Source organism: Scylla paramamosain, chromosome 10 (assembly GCF_035594125.1).
Source record: "Scylla paramamosain isolate STU-SP2022 chromosome 10, ASM3559412v1, whole genome shotgun sequence".
Taxonomy (NCBI): domain Eukaryota; kingdom Metazoa; phylum Arthropoda; class Malacostraca; order Decapoda; family Portunidae; genus Scylla; species Scylla paramamosain.
In genome coordinates this window covers 21,871,932-21,891,825 of record NC_087160.1, presented here as the reverse complement: position 1 = coordinate 21,891,825, position 19,894 = coordinate 21,871,932, and the positions used below count along the sequence as shown (strand labels likewise).

Below are 19,894 nucleotides of genomic sequence, written 5' to 3'. Positions count from 1 at the left end.
AACCTGCAGCCTTGGAATTTTATTAAATAATATTGTTGTTACTGTTACGAACGTGTGCCTTTCGGAATATACATGTATATTATATATGCGTGCGTGTGTTTGTTTGTCTGTGGCTGTGCACGAGGCGCAGACCCGGTCCTCTGAGATGAAGGCCTTCATGGACTATATAGCCTGTGTGCCCTGCCTCGCGCCATGTCGGAGCCAGGCGGACGAATTGGCAAGACACCAGTGAAAGGATAGCCCTGGGGGATCTGGGCAAGTTAGACCACAAGGAGGCAGTGTAGCCAGCCACGTAGGTCACGCTCCCTGCCTTTGATCCCCAAGAGATGGCGCTCGGAACTAGTGGAACCACATGTCTCCCGCCAGGCAAGAATGCCCACCGCCACGCCCCGGGATCAAGGGGACAACGTCGAGGACGTGCTGGGCAGAGCAGCAACCCAGAGTGAAGCGAAGACCCAGTACGCCAACGTCTTCAGCCGCTGTCACCTGGACCAGAGCCATACACGTCTTTAGGGAAACGCACTCCACACGAATCACCCCATTAACCAGCTACGGGGGCGAGTGGCACCTGCTAAACGGGATGAGATGCAGGAGATGCAGATTCAGGAGGTGGCTGCGTGATTGAGAGGTCGGGCGAAGAAAGACAGCACGAAGGGGTTGTGTCTGCTATCGTGTCCTTAACGCTGTTACAATCGTATCTATAAAATAGATAGGATTTTAGTTTCCTAAATACCACAAGTTTTTACTTCCCTAATTACAAAAGATAGGATTTTAGTTTCCTAAATACCACAAGTTTTACTTCCCTAATTACAAAGGTCTTTCTTCCCCTTCAACCCCAGCTAAGGGAAGACAGCTGAGTTATTTATTGATCGGTATTGGGGTCAGGGATCATCAGTTAAGCCCTACTGCATTCCTTGGTGGGGGCACAAGTTTGTGACAGTGAACGTCCTAGTTGACAAAGGCAACTATACTTCTCTGAACGTCCTAGTTGACAAAGGCAACACAACTAAGTACTTCTGAGGAAACTACTGTCCCTACCTAATGTTTTTTTAAATTTTTAATTAAAAATGTTTTTAATCCATTAAAGTCGCTACAAGTTTGCTTTGGGGGGGAGAGGTTCGCTAGACTGCCTAGGGACTGAATTGATTATGCGAGTTAAAAAACTTTTTACACAACAAATTCATATCCAAAATTAATATATTAATCTTTTTACACAACAAATTCATATCCAAAATTAATATATTAATAAATCAAGTTTTGCACCCAACCTAAATTAATATAGAATAAATCAAGATGTCAGTACTAGTAATGAAGCAAACCACATCAAATAAATCAAGATGTCAGTCAGTACTAGTAATGAAGCAAACCACAGATAGTGATGGTTAACTACTCAGGCAGGTGACTCAGTTGACTACTCTGCCCAGACAATGATGACCGGGGCGACGGACGGACAGACCAGCATTCCCAGACGCGACCGCGCCGCTGACACTTGTGGAAGCGAAAAAGCTGCCACCGCGCCGCTGACACCTGTGGAAACGAAAAAGGTTATCAAAATACCAAATGCCAAACAATTCATCTGATGTACTAAATTCAACCATAACATCGCAATAGTTACTTTTAGTACAGGTTCCTCCACTTCCTGCACAGCCACATCTTTCGCCGCTCTCCTAAAGGGGGATGGCGCCATGCACAAGTCCCCTCCACATATTTGTCCCTCATCCCGTGACTCCATTCTTCGCAGTTCTACAGAATTCCATCCTTCCGTCTGTCTTCCCTCATTGTACTGATGCATCGGAGTTACCCAAGTCATTCACTTTGACCAATATTCCACTCATCCCACGACGCCATTTCATATTTCACGCCTTTCACATACGTACAAAAAATTCATGCTCGAGGTAATGCAAGGTGTGGTAATCACGGGTTATCGTTTCACAAGTGTTCCAAATCGCCACGCTTCTGCTCATGAAGCATTTAAGCCACGGCATTTAAGCCCCTCAAGCAAGCTTGGGGGCCTGTGGGGAACCGGGGGTTACCTTACCTAACCTATCCTAACCTAACCTTACCAAACCTTACCTAACCTATCCTAACCTAACCTTACCCATCCTAACCTAACCTATCCTAACCTAGAGCGTCTGCGCAGCATTGATAACAAACACACGAACACACTCACCATACTTTCAATGACTGGAAACAGGATCCCAGCTGAAAACGGAGGTAAATCTTTGAAATTCCATCCCGACCTTATTATTCGTTTGCGACAAGGTAATATGGGGTTAGAAATGCTCCTAGCAGTGTTATCTAGACCGCGAGACACTTCATACTTTTGAGAGCGCTGTGCATTCCCAGGCCTATTGTGGCGTTATTATTAATTTCCGACAAGTAGTGTAATCATTAGAAATGATGTGAATAGTGAGAAGAACAAAATGAGGTAGGTTATTACCACGTAGTGTGTAATGGCTTAAACTATAATAAAACCTTTATTTCCAACGCATGTTCACAAACTTGTACATCCCATGGATATTATAGCAAGTTAAGGGTAAAAACTGGTGGTCGTTTCTACTAAGACAAACGAACAATTAACATAAGACTAAATTACTTTTTTGTAATTCTTCACGTTCACAAACCTGTAGCTCACAGTGAAAACTAAGTTACGGTAGTCGTTTCTACTAACAAGAACAGCAATTAATGTTATTAGGGGTTCTAAATTACTCACGTTGGCAGCCCGTCAGTAAAGAGGCCACCCAATCTAATGAAGTGTACTATCACACAACGATAGCACGTGTTCAGGGCCATCTGAGTTTCCCCTCCTGTTCTCACCACCGCGGCCTCGTAGCGTCCTTGCACCGGGTTCGTCATGCCACCCCGCTCGTTGCACAATGCACAGTATAACATCTTCGCATTGCTCCCAAAACTATGGCAGGAACATTAATGTGTTATGCACTCCTATATTGCGTCCTTCCCTGTGGCTTTGACTCTTGACAGCGATACAAGCCCAAATACTCATAATGCTCATTTGTTTTTTATACTTTCGTGTTTTTCGTGGCAAGAGCCCGATATATTTAATAATTATAACAATTGCTGGGCTTTCACCATTACAACAAAACTGTGCATTTCAGGTTTACAGTTTGCCTTGAAAGCACAACCTTCATCCACGTTATCTTTTTACGTATTATTTCAACAACAGCCCTTACCTTAAACACACACACACACACACAAACCTGGTCCTGTCTAGACGTGAGGGTCTGTCAGTCCACTCCCAAAGGTCTCTTGTGTTGTACTGCCCTCACCGGCTTCCTTCCTCCTCCTCCTCCTTCTCTCCCTCCCACTTACCCCCTCCTCTTTCCCTTCTCTATCTCCCACCAGAACCCCCATGCCATCCTTCCCTGCCACGCCTGCTGACTACCACTCCCCTGTTTGCCTCACTTCTTCCCACCATTAGACTTTCTCCCCATCCTGCCATCTTTCCTGTCTTTCTGTTAACATCATGAACATTCCCCCTCCTTGTTCTCTGATCCTAACGTTCACACATTTCTCTCTCACTTCTTCGGTCACTTCAAGATTCCTCTTTCCCTTCTGAACGACTGAAAGACAAATCCTTCAATCTTCTTCCTCCTTGAAAGCTCTCCTTGTCTTCCCCTTCCTTTCCTTCCCCTATTTCTATTTTTTTTTTCCTATCCCTATTTGATTAGATTGGAATAATGTATTGCATCAGTGACCGCAGACTATGGCAAGAAAACACTCAGATTTTTTTCCATGGTCATTTACAAACAGGAACATGACACCCGCTAATTCGCAACCTATACTTGGTCAAAGAGGAGGAATAAGGAAAACACTAGTGACTATTATTGCACGTAACAGTGAAGGAATGAATGTTCTGTATGTAAAATAAACTACACGACGACATTAAACTGCAAGGCGCAACCAACAGAGACAGCAACGTTCCTCCTCTTAACAACCTTTCGCCAACACTCACCCGTTCGTTAGTAGTGCAAGTGGTCGTCTACTTATTATTATTTTTTTTTTTTTATCAGTTATCGCTGTCACAACCGCATCGCAACGTGACCGGCTGTTTGTACATATACGTAAATAATGTGAAAGACTAATCAAATGGTGCTTGACAGGTTGGTAGGTTAGTATACAGTGTGTGTGTGTGTGTGTGTGTGTAACATTATCGTAAACCACTAGCCTTGTTTACATTAGAGAGAGAGAGAGAGAGAGAGAGAGAGAGAGAGAGAGAGAGAGAGAGAGAGAGAGAGAGAGAGAGAGAGAGAGAAAATCTATCCACCCACCCTCAGCTACACAATGTTTTTCCAGCACCACATTCTAACACATTCCTAAATCCTTCTCAGTAATCATGTGTACTAGCTATCCATAACCCCCTTGTCCTTCCCCTTCTCCCTCTCTCCCTCCCCTCCTCCAGCGGTCCTTCCCCTTCTCCCTCTCTCCCTCCCCTCCTCCAGCGATCAGTATCACTTATCACGCTGGTAAACAACAATTACGCTCTCTCCTCATGATCCCTGGTAAACCTAGTAACGAGTTAATAGGGAGCTACTAAATGTGTGCTTAGGAATATGTGGATTGCTTACTTATTGTTGTTGTTGTTGTTGTTGTTTATTTGTAAGTTTATCTACTGGAGTGGGGAATTCATGATATGCGCATGTAAATTAACTACTAAACTTCCAATGAGCTTGTTACTCACTCAACGATCGTTACCTTTCTACATTTTAGGGCAAGTACTGAAGTAGCACATTGTTTTGTATTCTATTTAGTCATCATCTTTCATCTCCTCCTTCTTGTTCCCGTTCTTGTTCTCTTCTATCATATTCTTTCCGACACGTAAAATTTACTAGTTTCACAGGACAGTTCAGTAGTTCCCCTGTCCTGTTACAGACCAAGAGGTGTCCTGATATATAAAGGAACGTACAAGGAAAGCTGAAAAAAAAAAAAAACAGGTCTATATGTAATAGTTCCTGTACAAAACATACATACATGCATACATACATACATCCACCTATTATCCTTATCTATAAAAACTTTCCTATCTTCGTTCAAAATTGATCAAAATTGATGAATTGCTAAGTGCTTATTCATAAATTTTCCTTATCATCGTTCAACAGTCAGATTACTGAGTGCATCCATAAATTTTCCTAATCATACTACAAAAAAAAACTTTAACAACTAGATTACTAAGTGTAAATCCATAAATTTCCCTTATCTTCTCTCAAATCTTCCTAATGACTCACTATTAAGTCTGTCCCAGTTACCTACCACTGCATCTGAGAATCAATTCCTTCCTGTCTTTCTATTCATGTTGTGTGTGTGTGTGCATATATATGTGTGTCAGGTGTTATATATTACTGGCTGCTACCAATAAGGATGTTGCTTCGTTTTCCGATTGCTGTTTGGCACACTGGCGTAACAAATAAGATAAAATGAAGCTCGGTCACCCATACTACCATTACCTCGTCCCTCTTCCTGCTCTAACATCGCGTAGCACACACAGGAGAACAATGCCTGCCTGATCCCGTCGCCGCCTCGCCCCTTAACCTTCACCGAGCTCAAGCAAGCCTGTCGTCACCGCACCAACCGATTATTGTTACATATTAAACAGGTTTCCCACTTCTGTCTGCGCTTAATGTGGTATCTCTCTCTCTCTCTCTCTCTCTCTCTCTCTCTCTCTCTCTCTCTCTCTCTCTCTCTCTCTCTCTCTCTTTTCCTAGTTTATTCTTTGCTTTCTTCTTTTCTGTCTTCGTCCATTTTGGCCTCCCCTCCTTTATCTGCGTTTGATAAGATATATTCTCTCTCTCTCTCTCTCTCTCTCTCTCTCTCTCTCTCTCTCTCTCTCTCTCTCTCTCTCTCTCTCTCTCTCTATCTATCTATCTATCTATCTATCTATCTATCTATGTTCCTAGTTTCTTTGCTTGTTTTTTTCCCTTTCTTTGTTCGTCTGTCCACCACCCGTTTTCTTTGCTAATTTAAATGTTTTCCCCCTCTTCTTTTCTTCCCCTCCTATTTCCCTTTCACTTTCAATATCCCATTCCTTTATCTCCTCCCTTCCACCCTCTTACCTTCCTTAACTTTCTCCCGCCCTCCCTTCTCCGTTGCTGCTTATCGCAACAACAGCATTGAGGGGCCACAGGGACATCCACATCACTATTGACGGATCAGAACAATGGCGACGGTTAACCACATCATGCAATCATTGTCTGATGGCGCGGTGGTTTCCTCCTTACACCCTCGACTAGTAAGTGGAGAAAGGATGCTGATAGAATATTACATAGGTGTGAAAATTCTACCAATCTTGATTCTACCTATCAGTATGGTCTCTTTTTTTTGCCTTCGCTGTCGTTGTTGTGTTAATGTTCCTCGCTGCATGTGTGTGAGGATTCTTTTGTACTTCATTTATTTATTTATTTATTTATTATTTTTTATAGTTTTGGTCACAGGCAACAAAAAGGTTAGAAAAGGTCCGCTGATGATACTAGTCCCCAAAGAGTAGCCAGAAAGATGATCTAAAATTACAATGTAAAGAAAAGTGTCTTGAAACCTCCATCTGGAAGGAGTTCAAGTCATAGACACAGGGAAATACAAAAGCAGGGAGGTAGATCCTGAGTTTATCTTGCCTATCTTCCTCGGTATTGTCGTCTTGTCATTGTGAGCACCGAATGACCTACGCTGCATGACACACAGGACATCTGAATGGAACGTTGAGTTTACAGGGAGCACCTTCATGCAGTCACTTACCACTTAGGAACGACACAATAAGGAAGATGAAAAAAGTTTTACCCTATGACAGCGAGACGTGAAGAGTGACGCACTGACTGGCGGACTGACGGAGTGGCGGAGTGGCGGCGGTGGTCTAGCAAAGAGGCGGCGACGAGGAGAGAATGGCGATCAGCTAGGCAGTCACGTGTAGGCCACATCGGCACCACTGAAAAAACATGAATAACGCAGCACGTGCATCGCCGCCGCCGCTGATAACATATCGTGTGGAAGGTCAGGACGGACATAAAGCAGCGCGCGGACACTAGCGGCTCAGTACAAGCGTGGAAACCAAGAACAAGTCACTGTTGAGCATCACACTAATTAACCTCGTACAGACACCTTCCTTGAGTGACGCTGCGAATGAATACCTCCTACACACCTACAGTACCTCCTCCTTAGAGCCCCGAGTGTCTCTTAACTGCAGCAGGAGTTTATAAGGCAAAGTAAAGGTGGTTTTGTGTATCGCCATCATGATCGTCACTATGGTAACAGACGTGACGGCTAAGACAACGACAATGAGGACGACTAACCTTCTGCCACATAGCATGGAGGTCATCAGCGTACATGGACTGCAGGCGGACGGTGAGTACTTCTTTTATGGGTCTTTAGTCTCCTTCTCTGTTTTCCTCATAGTAATTTCTTCTTTTCTTCTTCAATAAACAAAAAAATAAAAAAAAAAAAAAATAAATAAAATAAATAAATAAATAAAATAAAATAAAATACCCTTCCATCAACATTATCATCATCATAATCATCACCATTTTAGTCACCGTCATCATCGTCATTCTTGTTGTCTTAGAGAGAGAGAGAGAGAGAGAGAGAGAACCTGCATCGACTCTCTCTCTCTCTCTCTCTCTCTCTCTCTCTCTCTCTCTCTCTTCGTCCAGCTTATCTTCCTCCAATGTTTTTTTTTCTTTTACAATCTCTCAGTTATTTTTCTTTTCTTTCCATTATCACTGTGCTCCACTCTCCAACTTTTTTTCCCCCTTATCAAAGCCTTCTCCTAAAAATCTTCCTCCTAATCATTATCTGCATTTTTCCTTATTCTGTCTTTTCCCTCTTTCTTCCTCTAGTCTTTTCCCTCGGCATTTCCTCTTACCAATTAAAAAAAGTTTTTTGTATTACTATTTTTCTGCTTTTCCTTACATTAGAAATATCTTTAAACTTTTTTATTACAAATCTATCTTCAGATGCAATTTTTTTATCCATTTTTTCTTTTACTAATTATTTTTTTCCGTTATTGATTTCTTCTGTTTTTTTTCTTTAATTATAATAAAAGAAATACTCGCTTCTCTATAACAAGTCTATTGTTTTCTTAAGATGTTTTCTCCAATGTTTTTTTTTTTTTCATTATAAATTCTTTTCTTTTTTCCGTTATTAATTTCTTATTTTTTTCTTTCATTAAAAATATACAAGTTTTCTATCACAAATCTATTTTCTTCAACAATCCTTTCCTCTTTTACTTCCACCCTCTTTCGTCACCGCTACCACCACCACCACCACCACCACTAAAGCAAAAGCCCCTTAAATCCAACAATATTCCCCAATGGTCCTCTCTGATCTGTCCTATATTTTCTCTTTTTTTCCTCGTTACCCATATCTGCCATAACACGTAATCCTTCGACCTACCACACCACCTAAGGGCGAATACTTGGACTAGGCCAGAAGAACGTGGAGTGATTCATGGTCATTCCTCCGTGTTGTGTTTCTCATACATTATCGTGTCTCAATGTTACTGCTGGCGTGCTATGGTGAGGTGCTTGCCTTCCCTCGTTTGTCAGTTAGTAAACAATAGCTGATTAAAGATGATGGTGTGATGTGAATGTAATGGTAAAAATTGCTTGGTCGTAAGGGAATTAAAGAAAGTTTGTTAGGTAGCAAAGATAGTAAAGACTGACTGAGATGCAATGGTAAAGAATGTTTGGTAGTAGGGAATTGCTTGTTCGTCAGGAAATTAGGGAGAGTTTGTCAATTAATAAAGTTAGTAAAGACTGACTGAGATGCAATGATAGAGAATTGTTTGGTTGTTAGGAAATTAAGGAAAGTGTGTTAAATAATAAAGATAATGAAGACTGATTGACCAAGAAAGGTTATTTGATGTGAATGTATGTAATGTTAAAGAATGGATTGCATGACGTAAGGAGATTAAAGGAAAGTTTGCTAGATAATGAAGAATGACATAGTAAGGATAATACGAATGAAATACAGATGAAGAATAATTTGTTTGGCAGTAAGGAAATTAAGAGAAGGTTGTGGTACATCTCCCCCAGTCTGATGAATACAGAATAACACGAACCTGGCAACACAACACAAACACAACGAGACACACGCACACGCCAACGCAAACACAAGACACTTCACACCGTAACTTTGGACTTGCATTCAGACTGTCCTTGAAGAGACTGCCACCCTGAGGAAGTCTTATTTTATTATTTTTTTGTTGCTGCTGCTGTTGCATGAAAATAACAATATAAATAGATACGATGATAAATAAACAGATAAAAAGTAAATAAAAGCAGCAGAAAACAAACAAAAAAATGAAAAATAAAAACAACACGCAAATAAAAAAAAAAAATAAGTGCAATAATAATGAAATATATCAACAATAAAAAAAATGACTAAATAAACTAAATAAACGATACGATGATAAATAAACAGATAAAAAAGTAAATAAAAGATGCAGAGAAAAATAAATAAAAAATAAAAACCAACACGCAAATAAAGAAAATAGATGCAATAATAATGAAATATATCAACAATAAAAAATGAGTAAATAAACTAAATAAACTGAAAACCTGTAGAAAAAAAAAAATATAAACAAGACGCAAGCACTTCAAAACAACACTTCAAAACAACAACAAACGCAAAAAAAAAAAAAAAGAAAAGGAAACCTAACATTCCTATAAGCCTACCTGGCGAGTAGTATTCCAAAAGCATTCCAAAGTCATTCCTACACGGCTGAAAACAACAACAACAACAACAACAACACTCGCAACGACCCGCCAGGTGAAAACAAAACAAGTTATGCCCGAGTGGGTGTTTCAGTGTCAACAAAGGATCAGGGAGAGCTTACTTGGAACCATATTTTACGAGATAATAGGGTACCAAGGAGGAATTGTAATGCCGCATAAACCCAGTGAGGATATATTCTCTCTCTCTCTCTCTCTCTCTCTCTCTCTCTCTCTCTCTCTCTCTCTCTCTCTCTCTCTCTCTCTCTCTCTCTCGCAACACTTGACAGGTCGCACAGGAGCTTTATAACACTTTGTAACTGATGTCCACACACACACACACACACACACACACACACACACACACACACACACACACTTTTACTTCATCTCTGTGTGTGTGTGTGTGTGTGTGTGTATGTGTGGCTGCCTGGTTCACGTTCCTCAGACTCTGTAATAATAACGATAGAAGAACATGTTGCAATTTTGGTGTACAGTGTTTGTCAGTTCGTTTTATGAAGGCACTGAGGAGGGTTGTGTTCTCCCTTGGCTCTCTCTAACGTCTATTTATTAAGTTTGTTTTCTCAAACTTGAGTGAGTACATGAGTAATTCGAAATTTTACCTTGATTCGAAATTTTACCTTGATTATTTAACTTATAATCGAAAACTTCACAAAACTCTAAAGTAATATTCAAAATATAATGAAAGCGACTGTAGTACATGACTAATTACAAGTTTGATCTCGATTATGAAACATCGTAAACTTTATACGATTATGTAATGGTATTAAAAATGAGACGAAAGTGATACCATGGTGTTGAACGGGTCAGCGCCTCACCACAACAGGGTCATAAGGCGCCCTCTGTCTTGATGAAGGATGGCAATCGTCTCCTCGCTTGGTGATACTGGTAATACTGGGACTTCCTGGGGTTACTGGGGCTTATGTGTTCCTTAATTGCTGCCACCACACTTGCCGATACGCCTTGCCACTAAGCCCTCCTATCAGCTACATCTGTCCCTACACACACACATACACACACACACACACACACACACACACACACGCATACACCATTAATACAATACTTATCTCCCATCAAGGCGTATTTCAGTCCTCTGCGTATCCATGCTAACGTTTTTCTTTTAACATGTCTGAGTGCTAGAAAATAAAGTCGTAACTCTAATATGGTTAAATAAAATAATATTTAAGCGTGAATCTATTAAGTAAACATCATAATTTTTCTTGTCTTTATTCCTCAAATCTCTCTCGCTGTTGACAGTGAATAATAATGTTTAAAAAAAAAAAAAATCGTCAAGCGTAAATCTTTTTAGTATAGATCACTGTTTTTCTTGCCTTTATCTCTCATATCTCCGTGACTTTGTGCTGAACGGCCACAACAGTAAAAACGGTTACATTGAATAATATATCATGTTTATCGCAAACCTATCAAGTTAAGATCATAGTTTTCTTGTGTCTACCCTTAAAAACTCTCTGGTTTGTCATAGTACATCACAGGTTAAATATTTGGGAGATCATGGCGATTTGGGAAATACGTATCTGTTCATTGGGAAAATAGTGGTGAGAGTATTTTTCATCACATTCTGGTATTCGGAGCATTTCACCACATGTAGCAGTGATTGTGTATGTCATCACGTGGCGGTGATTGTGTATACCACAACGTGACTGGCAATGGTGGTGGTGGTGGTGTTGGTGGTGGCTATATTGTTTGGTTAAGTTACGTTCCATTCACCCTGACAACTGAATCTCTTTCCTTTAGATTAGACTGATTGCGTGGCCGACTTGAGGAAGAAAGTAAAGCCTGATTACTTTACCGTTACCTAAGCACCTTTACAAGGCCTTAACACGGTCATATCTTGCAGTATCACAATTTTATCAGGCTAAACAGGGATTAGGACACTATACTGAGAATGCATTTGGAAAATCAAACTTTCTATCATAGTTAATCATAAACATTACTCGTTTTCTTTGTTAGTGAGAGATGCGTTTTGAATGCCTGACTGTGTTGTTTTGAAGCTTATGAAGAAGTCTTTTTTTTTTTTTTTTTTTTTTTTTTTTTTTTTCTCTTTCGCTGCTATTTGACACACCTTTAACTTTTTGTTAACTACTATGAGGCGTATCTTACTGATCTATAGCCACCTCCAAAACATTATGCCGGCAGAAATTGCAATATCAAATAATTTCAAACCCTTTCTTCCTTCTAGAAGCTTATAAAGATTGCATACACTACTTACAGTGTTGTTAATTCTCCCATATAGCAGTGAAAGGGTTAAGTGAAGCTGGGAAAAAGATAAATCAAATAATGGATCGACTGATTAACTTCTTATTTCAGTTTGTGTCTCGCTTCTGTACCGAGTCAGTTTGGGATGAACCTTATCCTTGTGTTTCTATAGTACACTTCTGCTTCGTCTATCCCTTTCTGTCTTACATCCCCCTTCACTCAGCCGATCCACCTCTTTTTTCGGCCTCCCTTTTTTTTTTTCTTCCTTAACTGTAACGTCTAAAATCGACCAAACAGTCATTCAGTCTCTTCTCCCAACTCCATTCCTCGTTGTGTGTGTGTGTGTGTGTGTGTGTGTGTTGGGTAGCTGGTGTAAATAGTAATGTTCATGACTGATTAGTGATGCTGGTAACCTGGTAATCTATTGTGGCGTGTTTAGTTTGCGGTGTGTTGCGTAAGGTAACTCCCCTCAACATGGTGCAACTTACACTGATACTGATAAATGCTCATTGTTATAGCTCCCACCACTCTCCCCCCGCACGTGTCTAATCTTTGCTCGTTATGAAATGTGCAAATCTCTCTTACCTTCGTTTTCTATTTCGTCAGAACTGCCTGGTTTCTACAACTCTACCTGCGGCCCCTTCACCCCCAGCCCGACATGCTTCACGCAACTCAACCTCAAGTGTCTGAACGGGAGGTGCGTCTGTGTGGAGAACTACGTCCCCAATGGTTCAGGTGAGGCGGTGAGGTGACCAGGTGATGGGTGATGGATAGGTAGATCGATAGACAAAATATATAAGTAGGTAGGTAGATAGTTGGATGATTAGATGGTTAGGAAGGTACATGGATAGATAGGTAGATGGATAGACAAATAGATACACAGGTAGGTAGATAGATAATTAGATGGATAGGCAGATAGAAGAATAGACAGATAGAGAGAATGGAAGGAAGAAGAAAGAGGAGTAGTTTAGTGTCAATATTTTCCATGCAGTTAATCAAATCTAATCTAACCTAACCTAACCTAACCTAACCTGCCATAACATAACCCAAACTTAACTTCCTATTTACCTACCCACTTACCTGCTTGTGAAACTAACCAAACAAGCCACCCAACTAGGAAGCAAACAATCTAAGTAGTAAACCAACAAATTAACTAAACTAACAAGCTAACTAACTAACTACCCCCTCCTCTCTCTCTCTCTCTCTCCTCGTTACCAGGAGGTTGCAATGAGGATCTGGTGACGATGCTGGTGACTTGGATTGTACGCCTCTTCGTCAGTGCCTGTATCTTCCTCATATGCCTCACCATCTTTCACCTGTTCATCTCCAGGAAGTAAGGAGGAAGAGGAGGAGGAGGAGGAGGAGGAGGAGGAAAGAGTGAGAGGAAAAAGGAAACGAAAGGTCAAAGATGAAATGGTCAAGGGAAGAGAGAGAGAGAGAGAGAGAGAGAGAGAGAGAGAGAGAGAGAGAGAGAGAGAGAGAGAGAGAGAGAGAGAACTACACATATTAACACATAAGAACCCCACACCACCATCACTACCACCATCACCTCATTCACCTTACGAACAATCCCACCTACCCCAACCACACCCCACCAAAACACCCTTCCATACCCCGCCCACCCTCAACACCCTATGCGCTCTCTTCTTGCTTCCTAAATTCGCTCGAGACTACTACTACTCTTGTTGTTGTTGTTGTTGTTGCTACATATAGTGCTGCTACTACTGCTACTACTACTACTACTACTACTACTACTACTACTACTACTACTACTACCACAACTACTACAGTCTTCCCCCTAACATCTCATCCTCTCTCCTGAAGGTGCTGTCGGCAGCGGGGCAGAGAGGAGCAGGAAGAAACTGCGGACTCGGAGGACAGAAGGAGCAGCACCTGTTGGTATGACGAGCCTCCCCCGTATCCTGAAGCAGTGGATGAGCTGCCGCCCCCGACCTACCAGGAGGCTGTGGCTAAGGTGAGCTGAAATGTGCTAGGTAGGTAGGTACAGGCAGGTGTGTGGATAGGGAGGGAGATACTTAGGAAATGTATAAAGGAGGAACGTGTGAATAGGTAAGGAAAGCAAGGGTATAGAGAGGAAAGGAGGAAGGAAGGAAGGAAGGAAGGAAGGAAGGAAGGAAGGAAGGAAGGAATGGACGTTGAAGGAAAATCTGAGAACTAGAGACAAATGGAAGGGATTAGAAGAGGGAAGGAAAGACAGATATACGAGAGGGTAACAGGGAAAGAAGAGATGAAGGGAGGCAGAAAGGAACGACCGAAAGAATATAAAAGAAATAAAGGGAAAGATGAAAAGAAGAGATGGCAAGAGAAGGGAAGGAAAGACGAGAAGTATGGAGGAAAGGAAGAAGTTAGGAAAAGAAGAAAAGGCACAGAAAATAAAAGAAAAAAAGAAAGAAGAGATAGAAGGAGAGGGAGACAAGTAAAAACCAAGCAGGAGGAAAAGAAAAAAGAGAGAAAGAACAAGAGAACGATAAAAAAAAAAAGATAAGGAGAAAAGACAGAAAGATAAAGAGGTAGGAACGATCATACAGACAGACACGCAAGCAGGCAGATAAAAAAGAATGTAATCTATTGAGGAAGAGTGAATGAGAAAAAAACTAAGCCACCCACACATGAGATAAGGACACTGGAGGGGCGCAGAACACAAGCTTGTGGGTGACGGTGGTCGGAACCAAGGAAGGACAAGGTTATTGGAGACCATCAGTATCTTATCACCTCTCTCATGATGACAGTAAAAAAATACAGATTAGAGGGACTTGCCAGACATTAGGTGCTCTCTCTCTCTCTCTCTCTCTCTCTCTCTCTCTCTCTCTCTCTCTCTCTCTCTCTCTCTCTCTCTCTCTCTCTCTCTCTCTCTCTCTCTCTCTTTCTCTCTCTTATCAGTTAAGGAAGAAGTCTCATCTCAGTGGTCGTGTGTGGTCACGTGTGTAAGTGTGTGCAGTCACGTGTGTAAGTGTGTGTGTGTGTGTGTGTGTGTGAATACAAGTAGTTAGTGCAGTCTGTACGCGTGTTACCACCTGAGACACACACACACACACACACACTTTCACACTTTCTTGTACCTATTTCCTTGGAATTTGAACTTATAATCACTGTTACCACCACCACCACCACCACCACCACCATCACCATTACTACTACTACTACTACTACTACTTCTACTACTACAACTACCATCACTACTACTACCGTGTACCTTGCAGGAGAACGAGTTTGGTTGCAGCGAGGGACCGACAAGACCAAGGGAGAGAGAAACACCTGCCACCCCTTCCCCTTCCCCTGCCCCTGCCCCAGCCCACGCCCCTGTCCACGCCCCCGTCAGGAGAGGCGTGGAGACCATCAGCACCTCAAGCATGCCACACCCACAGCCCGACCTATGTACCACCCACGCCCATCAAACCTTACATATATAGTCATGTTTAGTTATAGGAGATAGTCAAACAATAAACAGGATATAGACAGAAAGAAAAAAAAAAAAAAAAGGATAGATATTTCATTGCTACATCGCATTTAATCAATTACATCAAACATATCTAGTTACATCTAATTGCATGCACTATCAAACATTCCTCTTCCATGTGCTTCACCAACAGGAAAGGAGGGTAAGAGACGGAAGGGAGATGAGAGGGGAAGAAGAGGAGAGTTGTTATTAGACTGCATCCATATAACATTCTTTCTGGTCACGTTTGTGTTTGCAAGAGGATTAGAGACGGAAGGGAGATGGGAGGGAAGGAGATGAGAGATGCTGCTTCACTATCTGTCCATTTTCTTTCTGTCTTCCACTCTCTGACAAGGAAGAGGAACAGAGACGACCATAACATCACAACTTCCTTCCTTCCTCCTTCTCCTCCATCTCCTCCTTTTTCTCCTCCACATTTCCGTGTACATAGATGTGTATACTGTATATCATGTAAATAAAATAAATAAATATAATTTTGTATGAAGAAGTAACACGTATTTTTGTTCCCCCAGAAAAAATAAAGATACAATAATCAGTGAGAGAGAGAGAGAGAGAGAGAGAGAGAGAGAGAGAGAGAGAGAGAGAGAGAGAGAGAGAGAGAGAGAGAGAGAGAGAGAGAGAGAGAAAGGGGACAGGTTGAGGGGTACGAGGTGACACGGAAAGGAGGAAGACAGTGGCAGGGAGGGAGGGAGGGAGGCAGAGGGAAGTAGACAGGGTTCAAGAGACAGGGTGAGTGAGGGAGAAGCGACAGTTGAGAGGGACGAAGAGAGGGAGAATGACAGTGAGAGAGAATGATAGTGAGGGTGAGTGGCAGTAAGGGAGAGGAAGGAGGAGGAGGAAGAGGAGGAGGAGGAGGAGATAAGTATGGGAAGTACAGTTTCTCATTCACTTCTCTTCCCGCTCATATCTTTGTCTCTCTTACACTTGTATTTCTCATTTCTTACATGCCCCTTGACTCCCACACCTAAACACACCTTCCTTCACACCCATACGTCTCTGTACATAACACACACCTATATCTTAATTAACCCTGCAAACACCTTTATCAACACCTGTAAAAGGGATTATTGAGAGAAAATAACTTAAAATCTTGCTCTTCCTACACGTCCACACACCTCACACCTGCGCATAATACACAGCTACACCTTAATTAACCCGACAAACACCTATAAAGACACCTGGAAAAAGGAAGTATTGAGACAGAAACAGTTTTAAATCTTACTCTTCAACTCTTCACCATCTCACCCCATCCCGCCCCATCCCTGCTTGCACCTCCCCCCGCCCCTCCTCGCCCCGACCCCGCAGGTAACACCCCCAGCCGCGCGGGCGTGTGAGTACCCTGTGGGCGTGACCGAATATGGATGTTCCTTCTTTTTTCTCCCAGGGATCAATGCAGTACTGATTATGATTAGGGGGTGGGGAGCAAGGGGGTGTGAGCTCCCCGTCGCTTTAAGATTAATGATCCAGCGTGCCCCAGGGCGCTGCCACCCTCTGGGCCCCGCAAGACGCGCCCCCAGGGGAAGGCAACAGTTGCGGAGTGGATGTGGTGGTGGTGGTGGTGGTGGTGGTGGTGGAGGAGGAGGAGGAGGAGGAGGAAGAGGAAGAAGAGGAGGAGGAGGAGGAGGAGGAGGAGGAGGAGGAGGAGGAGGAGGAGGAGGAGGAGGAGGAGGAGGAGGAGGAGGAGGTGGGAGAGGAGGAGGAGGAGGAGGAGGAGGAGAGGCACGCGTCCTGGATCAAAATTCTATTTATTTGCTCTAATTTTTCTTATTTATTGTAATTCTTGTTCGTGTTCTTATTTATACTTTCTTCACTCATCCCTCCCTTATTTTTCCTTTATTTTTTTTTCTCTTTCTCTCCCTTCCAGTTTCCATTTTCTATCCATCCCCTCTTATTCCCTCTACTTTTCTTCGTTTCTTTGTACCTCTTCCTCCCTTCCCTTTCCTGCTCACCCCTTTTCCCATTTTCCTTTACATCTTTCTCCCTCTCTCCCTTCCAGTTTCTATTGTCTCCATCCCATTTTTACTCTAATCTTTCTTCGTCTCTTTGTAATTCATCCCGCTCTTCTTTCTATTCTTATTCTTCATGTCTTTTGACCTCTTCGTGCTTCTCTTTATTCTTTCTCTTCCTACTTTCTCACCCTCTTCTTTAACCCCTCCTTTCTTCTCCCCTTCTTACGGTTTCTGTCTCCTTTCCCCTCCTTGTCTACTATCTCTACTATCCCTCCTCCTTCTCCTCCTCCTCCTCCTCCTCTACCTGCTCGTCCTTCCAGGTAACCGCCCACACCTGACCCTCGCCCACACTCACCTGACCCACATCCCAGTCCGTTCCCACCAAGCAGGTGTCTCCGAACTCAATATTAATGGAGTAAAATAGATACCTGGATGATACAGACTAATTAACGCCAACAAATGAATAGATTGGCAAGGAAGTGAACGGGATACGACAGATTATTAATTTTATTTGGTATCTTTACTCGTTTTTTTTTTTTTATTAGAGATGGGTTATATTTTCTTTCTGGGGTTAATTAAGGTGGATATTGATATGTTTGGTGGTTGTGTTGATTAGAGTGAGTGAAAGGAGTAAGGTGACAGTGAATATTGAAGGGGGTGTAATAAGATATGGACTTGTTGTTTCTTTCTCTCTTACTCTTTTCTCTCTCTCTCTTTTTTTTTTTTTTTTTGCTTTCTATTTTTCTCGTTTCTTTTCTTTTTTTTTTTTTTTTTTGTTTCCTAGTTTTCTTGGTCCTTACTTTTCTTGACACTACTTCTGTTTCTTCTTGCTTTTCTTTCCTTTTTTTTTTTGCTCCTAACTTTTCTTAGTTTCCGACTCTTCTTGCTTCCTACTTTTCTTATTTCTTTTCTTGTTCCCTACTTTTCTTGTTTTTATTTTTTTTTGTCCTCACATTTTTTTGCTTCATACTTTTCCTACTTCATACTTTTTTTCTGCTCCTGCTTTTCTCGTTTTTTTCTTATGTATGAAGGAATGGTTTAGTTTCTTCTTCTTCTCTATATATATTCACGTAACTTCTTCCCCTCTCTTTGTTATATTTTCCATCCTATATCTTCATCTGTGAATACATTTAAATACACTTCAACTTGACCGCCGCTGACCAGACAGCATCATTCACACCCCCTCGGCTAAATTACATGCTACCCAACCCACTTCTTCGAATATTTTTCTCTCTCTCTCTCTCTCTCTCTCTCTCTCTCTCTCTCTCTCTCTCTCTCTCTCTCTCTCTCTCTCTCTCTCTCTCTCTCTCTCTCTGCATTATGTACAGGAATGATTAATTAAGTTCTCACAGTAGTCTCCTAATCAGTAGTACAGACTAATGATCACAACGACCACTCAGATTACGAAGGTGAAGAAATATTGAAAGCTCCACGTAAACCGTCCACTAGAACCTGCTGAAGGAGCGACAGAGGAAGGAAGTACCAAAATCCGACATCGACTCCATTAACTCTTTCACGAACACACAATTTTTTTTTCTCTTACTCATCCACATTTTTTTTCTAGAGACTTTTTTTCTACTACAATCTCTTGAATATTTTTTTTTTTTTTTTAGCTTGGAAAGGACACAAAATTAACCACCTGTCCTCTGTTCTTTTACTGCTTATCCATGCAGCAAATTTTTTTTTCTTTCTTTCACTTTTTTTTTTTTTCAGTGCTTTAAGTTTTATCAGTGAAAAGGGTTACAAAAGAGAAAAGAACTCGAGACGTTGGGCAATACGAACTTAAAACACTGCATTATTTATTCGAGAAGACTGTGAATATATTGCGAGGACTTCTGTCACATTCAACGTTACCTGACCACCTGCTTGAGAGAGAGAGAGAGAGAGAGAGAGAGAGAGAGAGAGAGAGAGAGAGAGAGAGAGAGAGAGAGAGAGAGAGAGAGAGAGATGCGGTGACGAAGGGAGACAGGGATGAAGGAAAAGGACAACGTATTGGGATACTCGTAGATAAATAAATAACGTAGATAGATAGCGTAAATGAAGGCATACATGAAAAAAAATATATTAGTGATCAGCGATAAAGCAAAAAACAGACGGACAAACATAAAAAAAAAAAAAACCCGACAAAATAGTCCTAAAAAGAAAAATGGTTATTCTTTACTACCCAGCTTCGTCAGGAGTCTGTGAGAAAAAGTCTTAATACTGTAGGTTTAGTCTTACTCCCACGGCTCTTCCCATATCACTTCTCCTCCTCCCCCACCCACCAGACGAGGAGTGGCACCCTGTCTCTTCATTCTAACATACACGCACACACACACACACACACACACACACACACACACACAGACAAAGGACAACTTTTGGGACTTTCCAGATGATCCATAGAGAGAGAGAGAGAGAGAGAGAGAGAGAGAGAGAGAGAGAGAGAGAGAGAGAGAGAGAGAAGGGGGGTGAGAGACAGCGCCATATGACCCGCGCCTCTGCCCTAGCGGTTCACCACAACAACCTAATTA

General features: G+C 41.8%; 2 protein-coding genes across 11 annotated transcripts in view; one reads left to right on the top strand and one right to left on the bottom strand.

The window, feature by feature from the left end:
- LOC135104343 (serine/arginine repetitive matrix protein 1-like) overlaps window positions 1-19,894 on the bottom strand; it is a 143,114-nt gene continuing 123,220 nt past the window's right edge. For 4 of the 10 annotated variants that reach the window (XR_010270406.1, XR_010270410.1, XR_010270414.1 and 1 more), the window contains 2 exons: window positions 1,391-1,527; window positions 1-698 (listed from right to left, as the gene is read on the bottom strand). The gene's annotated coding sequence lies outside the window, so the exon portion shown is untranslated. The other 6 variants (XR_010270411.1, XR_010270412.1, XR_010270409.1 and 3 more) reach the window with 6 other exon arrangements.
- Window positions 7,036-15,919, top strand: LOC135104349 (uncharacterized). Its single transcript, XM_064011658.1, has 5 exons — window positions 7,036-7,347; window positions 12,561-12,689; window positions 13,173-13,287; window positions 13,779-13,929; window positions 15,176-15,919. The coding sequence occupies exons 1-5, from the start codon at window positions 7,236-7,238 to the stop codon at window positions 15,383-15,385; spliced, it is 717 nt and encodes a 238-aa protein (XP_063867728.1). The 5' UTR covers window positions 7,036-7,235; the 3' UTR covers window positions 15,386-15,919.

Coding starts and splice junctions, on each gene's coding strand:
- LOC135104349 (XM_064011658.1), top strand. CDS start 7,236: ATGATCGTCACTATGGTAACAGACGTGACGGCTAAGACAACGACAATG. Junction 7,348..12,560: donor ACATGGACTGCAGGCGGACG/GTGAGTACTTCT, acceptor CTATTTCGTCAG/AACTGCCTGGTTTCTACAAC. Junction 13,930..15,175: donor ACCAGGAGGCTGTGGCTAAG/GTGAGCTGAAAT, acceptor TGTACCTTGCAG/GAGAACGAGTTTGGTTGCAG.